The sequence below is a fragment of the Nestor notabilis genome, unplaced genomic scaffold, assembly GCF_000696875.1.
Source record: "Nestor notabilis isolate BGI_N333 unplaced genomic scaffold, ASM69687v1 scaffold9674, whole genome shotgun sequence".
In the NCBI taxonomy this organism is placed as follows: Eukaryota; Metazoa; Chordata; class Aves; order Psittaciformes; family Psittacidae; genus Nestor; species Nestor notabilis.
This window is the reverse complement of record NW_009926870.1, coordinates 1-6,461: the sequence shown is the minus strand read 5'-3', so window position 1 is coordinate 6,461 and position 6,461 is coordinate 1. Positions and strand designations below refer to the sequence as shown.

Genomic DNA, 6,461 nt, shown 5'->3' with positions numbered 1-6,461 from the left:
AGGTGGAGCGGGGAGACCTGCCGTTGTCATGGCAGTGCCGGAGCAGCCTTCCGGGATCCCAGCAGCGGGAGATGGCAGCGGCTGGCTCTGCTGGCGAGCTCTGAGCAGAGGTGGGCTCTGCTCCTCATGGTACAACCCCAACCTCCTGCATGGGCTGCCCCTGAGCTGCTCCAGCCCCGCCACTGGCTCTGCTGTTGCTCCAGAAGGAGCTTCTCCAGCCCTGGCATGAGGTAGGCTCCTTTCCTGCAGCAGGAGCCATTGTTCATCCCCGACTTCCTCTGCTGGCTCTGCTGGCGAGCTCTGAGCAGAGGTGGGCTCTGCTCCTCATGGTACAACCCCAACCTCCTGCATGGGCTGCCCCTGAGCTGCTCCAGCCCCGCCACTGGCTCTGCTGTTGCTCCAGAAGGAGCTTCTCCAGCCCTGGCATGAGGTAGGCTCCTTTCCTGCAGCAGGAGCCATTGTTCATCCCCGACTTCCTCTTTCTCACCCCTTGGGAAGCAATTTCCTTCCTAATAGCTCTGGCCACACATTGAGGAACAGATTCAGCACCGGAGACTGCTCCTGTCTGCATGTGTCCTCACAGGCCTGAGGGTGTCTCCAGAGGGGAATGTTGTCTGCTCTGCTCCTTGACAATTTAGCAGTTGAGTGCAGGGCTCCCAGCTGAGGGTCAGATGGCTCATGGGGGTCCCACAATGGTGCAGGTCCCACATCAGCCCACTTCCCAGCTGGACAGGGCTTGGAGCAACCTGCTCTAGTGGAAAGCGTCACTACCTGTGGCAGGGGCTTGAAACTGGATGAGCTTTAATGTCTCTTCTCACCCAAACCAGACTGTGATTCTGTTATGATCCTGTGCAAGTCTTGCTCTGGGAATGCCATAAACCCCTTCAATAGTGACCCAGATGCAATCAAAGCTCTTCTACACACAATGGCCCCGGGTCTTTAAGCAACCCCCAACAGCTTCTCTGACCTGAACTTCAGCTGGGAAAACCAGAAGTGCTCACAGCCTCCCCCCTGCCCCATCCATTCCCTATGGGCAGCCCCCACTGCCCAGCCCCACCATGGTCCTTCCAGCCTTGAAGTGATCCCTTACCCAGCTTTCAGTGCCCCCACTCCCCCGTGCACCGAGTGCCAGGGCCATCAGCTCAGTCCTGATAGGTCTCAGACACTCAAGGCTCTACCCCAGCTTTAATCCAGTGCTTCCCAAACCCCGCGCTCACCAAGCAGAGCTGGACAGAGGTACTCGCAGCCATGGACACTGGGAAAGCTGCAGCCCCCGAGGCAGGACAGAATGATTTTATTTCTCTGCATTTGGAATATGGTTTAAGGAGAAGGAGAAGCCCTCAGGATGTCTCTGCTATCCGAGCTGAGCGGGACACTGCAAACACAGCCCAGTAATGCTGGGCAGAATCCCAGAATCCTCCCCTGATGGTGGTATCTGCTCAGAGTCTCTCTGGAAGAGTCTGTTTAAGAGGCTGTTTGTGCCTCAACACACAAAGAACCATCTTCTTGTAGAGAAACTTGGACTTTTCTCCCAGCTGCCAACCATCCCCGTGGATGGCGAGTCCACCTCCAGCTCCTCACCTCTCCCATTCCTTACCAGAGATGCCTGCTCCTCAAATCCAAGCAGGATTTCCTAACACAACATAAAGCAAATGCATGAACAGTCTATTCATTAGAGGGAAATCAGAAGAAAACTCCAGGAAGAAACCAGCAGATTTGCTCGTTCAGGAAAAAGCCTTCTCAGACTCAGATTCCTTCTGCTGTAGCTTCCGAATCAGCTCCAGTAAATTCATCTGTAAAGTCAGCTCCTGCAAAGGAAAGAGATGTTTTTGCAAGAACAAGATGATCCCATTCCCTGCTGCAGGAAGCAGAAAGGACGCGTTTGAACCACCCACTCAAGAGCTGCTCGTCATCAGGAAACAAAAGAGGAACGATGCAAATACAAACCAAAGCCCTTCTCTGGTTCAAGTGCTTCTGTAAGATGCAGGGCAGTAATTTCTTAAGAGATCTGCTGCCAAGTGCAGCTCTTGGGAGTCCCAGTGCTTTAGGATTCACCAAGGGTTCAGAAATGTTCTTCTTGACCATCACTTAGTGCTAAATGGAGTGAGGACCAGCCAGTTCTGCAGGTCTCCCCTTCTGGAGCAGCAGCAGCCCCTTTCACACCTGCACCCTGTGCCATGGAGAAGGTTCTCCACATGGGCACAGCTCCCTCTGCTCATCCTTCCACAGCACTTTCCACACTCTGAGCCTTTTCCAGCACAGAAGGGCAAGAAGCAGGAGGGATGACTCTGGGTCCTAAGTGGACGCTGTGTGCAGCACACTGCTGTGCTGGGGCACCAGATTCCTTCTAGGTATGTCATTCCCCTTAAGAAACTCCCTTTTCCATGAGTGGAGATCACTGTCTCCTATAGTCAACAACATCAGTGTATGCTTTCCTTACCATCTGCCCCTTCTTCAGTTGCATTTAGCTCACAAGCCACTTAGAGACTACCCAGTGGAGCAGCGAATCCCATGAATGCTGCGCTGTGACTCAGGCTTACAGACATTCCCTTATGGAAATAAAAGAAGTCTATTTTGGTAAAAACCTGTCACCTGCATAAGCAGGTATTTTATACAACAGGCTTGGAAGAAACACCCCAGCATGTGGAGAGCAGACTCCAGGAGGGATTTCTTAGGTGATGGTGGCGATCACAGATACAAGCCAAGCTCTGTTGTCTGCTTTGCCAGGTACTGTAAAAGCAAACTCAAACTCCAGCAAATAGGAACCCTGTGAAGAGTTAACACTTAGAAAAGGCAGGGGCAGGAGGGGAGAGAAAGAGCTGCTTTCATTATAGCAGTGAGGAGTAGCAGCACAGGAAAAATAAGAGGCTTGTTCATGGCTGCACAGCTGGGACTTGTGTGAGGTTTAGAAGATCCCTGTTTAACTAACTTGATTTAAGCCACTTTTTCCTCACTAGTAGGTCTTCATGGAAGTGAAATTTAATCAGCTACACCACACAACCCCTCCCACCCCCACACCCCACCGTTTCTGCATTCCTTGCAAACTCCTGTGGCATTCCAAGGAGACTTTGGAAGTTTTATTTCCACTGCTCACAAGTTTCGGGAGCCGATGCACTGGGGAAACCACAACCAATGTTCTAATCACAGCCTGAGATCATCATCTCCAGCAAGTCACATGCAAGGATTAACAAGATGCCTCATAAAGACGTTGCCAAGGCAGTTTGCACAGTGAGCAAGGCACAGCAGTGATAAACCTACGCAGCCACTTATTTAGGTATTATTCAGCCCCATGCAGGAGTCGCAGGACTGCAGCACAGCCTTCCTAATCCATACACTGGGAAAACTACAGCAGAGAGCTGGGATGCTGCCATGCCTGATGGCTTTCTGCTCCTTTGTTACAAGCCCAGTACTAGGTCCACAAAGGGCACACTGCCCACCAGGATGTGATAGGGCAAAGGATGGGTCATTCTCCCTGATCCAGTGATTCAGAAATCATTAAAATCAAGATCTTGTTAAACAAATGAAGATGCTGACACAGGTGTGCTGTCAGACTTTACACTCCCTGCCCAAAAACCAACCTGTGGGTTGGTGGTGATGTAGAAGCCAGACACGCCAGCCTTCTCCAGAGTGCTCTGTTGGTCTATCACTTTTTGATCCAGTTCCAGGACTATCTTCTCATCCATCATCCGTTGCTCCTCTCGAATTCGTTGCTCCACAGCCTGGAAAAGATGATAGTCAATGGAAAACACTTCCAGGCACTGGAAGACATTTGTTACCGTGAGGGTAGTGAGACACAGGCACAGGTTGCCCAGAGAGGTGGTGGATGCCCCATCCCTGGAGACATTCCAGGCCAGGCTGGATGTGGTTCTGGGCAGCCTGCTCTAGGTGATGTCCCTCCTCACTGCAGGAAGATTGGACTGGTTGAGTTCTGAATGTCCCTTCCAACCCAAACCACTCTGTGATGGAGGTCTTGGCCCTGAACAGTCAGGACAAGAGCTGAGGTTTGCCACAGCACAGATAAATCAGTGGCTGTCTGATCCAAAGAGCAGTTATTACTTAATGGAGCAGAAACCACCTTGTGTAACCTTTCCTGGGTATACAGCACTCAATTAGCATCTTACATGTTTAATTCTGTCCATAGGTTTGAGAAATCTTCACAGAACTCTCTGCTGATAAAGAGGATGCAGGACTTTGGTCCACTGAAAGATTAGTGCACATCAGCTGCACCTAGGGCAGGATCTTGTCAGAATGGATGTGAAGGAATTCAAGGCCACTTCAGCCTCAACAGAAGGCAAGCAGAGGCCTGGCTGCCTCCGTCACTATGGGATGCCAACGAACCTGAGAAAGCTCCATCCTTAAGCTTTCCTCAGTCTAGAGGTTCATCTGCTTTGTGGAAGATGTGAAGGAACCAAATTCCTCATTCCCCAGAGACCTTCCTTCCTCCCAGCCTCTGTGGCACCAGAGGCTCCTGGTACCAGCATCTCCTCCACTCATGTGCTGGAAGAGTGACTTCCCCTGAGTTTGAAAGGCACAGATGTAAGTGCCTCCATACTCTGTAGGGTTGGCACCTGACTCTGGGCTACAGAAAAGTACCAAAATCTTGGAGAAAACGAAGGCTTAAACACAAGTTACACTTCAGCTCCAGTGTCTGGTGACCCGGTATGATGGGCAAAGCTTGTCTGGATGCTAAGAGTTCCACTAAGAGCCAGACATCTGAAAACTACATCTTGTGCTACTTCTCCTGGGAGCCCAATGCCAAGCTAACTTGTGGGAGGTGGTCTCCAAAACCTTTAACCACAGAGGGCAGCTCCAATTAGACATGTACCAATGGCTACTGAGATGATTGAGCTGTTCTCAAATGCTCAACAGCACAGATATCAGAGATAAAAAAGGGAAGAAGTAACTCTAGTAACACCTGGCAAGGGAATACAGAAGAGAAAGGCAGAGGGAAAGTGGAAGAAGCTGCACATCATGTAAGACAATGAGAAAATGACACTTTTGTGGTCTACTTAATAAGTGAAGACAATACCAGAAACACTTTGGAGCAGGCAGTATGGATTATTACTTGCTGTAAATATAAGTTATTAGAGACATAAGTAACAGGACAGCTAACAGAGGTCAAGCCTGGCTTTAGTCACCACAGTTGGAAATGATGGACATGGAAACACCATGACAAAGCCAATGGTGAGTGCAGATGTGGTCGTCATCATTGCACACTTAAACTCCATCAATTCTGGTAACCAGCTACTTGCAATTTCCTTTACCTTATAAAACTGCCTCTATCTAATCACTGTGTACAGATGAGCCCATTGGGACTGAACCTCCCACTCATGCTCAAGCGCCTTTCTCCCAGTACCTTGAGATGCTTGCAGAAACTCTTCCTACACTTGAATATCTCAAGGTAGTTCCTCCTTATCACTGCTACTGAACAAAATGTGATTTCTTTTGAGTATTCTCTGCTTTCTACTCGCTGTGATGTAAAAGCAGGTTTCACAAGCCTTCTGTGTTTTCACAGCCTGGTTTGGGTTGAAGGGATCTTAAAGCTCATCCAGTTCCAACCCCCTGCCATGGGCAGGACACCTTCCTCTAGAGCAGGTTGCTTGTCTGTCAACTTGCTCTGTACCTGCACACAGGCTTCAGCCCATCAAGTAATGAAGGATCGTTAAAGCACTGTGGAGAGCATTGCTCTTTTGCAGTGGGCTCCTAAACTTCCATGATTACTGTATCACACCTGGACCACAGCTATCCCAAATGGCAAGAGCCTGGGACCCCGCTCTTCAGGGGATGAAGGGCAGAACAAGAGGAAGGGACTCCCAAGTCAGTGTGGGGAACTGAGGGGTGTGCTAGGCTGAGAGAGCTGGGCTGGGTCAGCCTGGAGAAGAGAAGGCTCCTGAAGGGGACACCTCAGAGCAGCTCCAGTGCCTAAAGGGGCTCCAGGAAACCTGGAGAGGGGCTTTCAACAAGGGATGTAGGGACAGGACAAGGGGAATGGCTTTAACCTGCCAGAGGGGAGACTAAGATGAGCTCTGAGGCAGAAGCTCTTCCCTGTGAGGGTGCTGAGGCACTGGCACAGGGTGCCCAGAGAAGCTGTGGCTGCCCCATCCCTGGCAGTGTTCCAGGCCAGGTTGGACACAGGGGCTTGGAGCAACCTGCTCTAGTGGAAGGTGTCCCTGCTCGTGGAAATGGAGGAGCTTTAAGGTCCCTCCCAACCTAAACCATTCCATGGCTCCACACCAGCAAGCCCAGACGGGACCTCACCTCCATCTCCCGCTGCTGGGCAGCGCGGAGCAGCGGCAGGTTGTGGGGCCTGCAGCACTGCTGTGCCTCCTTGTGCCGGTGGAAGAGCTCCTGCTTCATTCCTGTGGCGGGACAGGCAGCAGGTCAGGGCATGGCACCACTACACCACCCCCCGCCATCCCTCCATGTTCCCCACAACCTGCCTCCCAGCATCACACCTGTCT

General features: G+C 51.1%; 1 protein-coding gene across 1 annotated transcript; it reads right to left on the bottom strand.

Annotated features, from left to right (window-relative positions):
* Window positions 1–1,724: 1,724 nt before the first annotated feature.
* On the bottom strand, window positions 1,725–6,359 carry LOC104405166 (protein DGCR6; the record flags this gene model as incomplete). Its single annotated transcript, XM_010013787.1, has 3 exons — window positions 1,725–1,808; window positions 3,579–3,719; window positions 6,259–6,359. Coding segments are annotated over 3 exons (326 nt in total), but the record flags the coding sequence as incomplete, so codon positions are not given.
* Window positions 6,360–6,461: the final 102 nt, after the last annotated feature.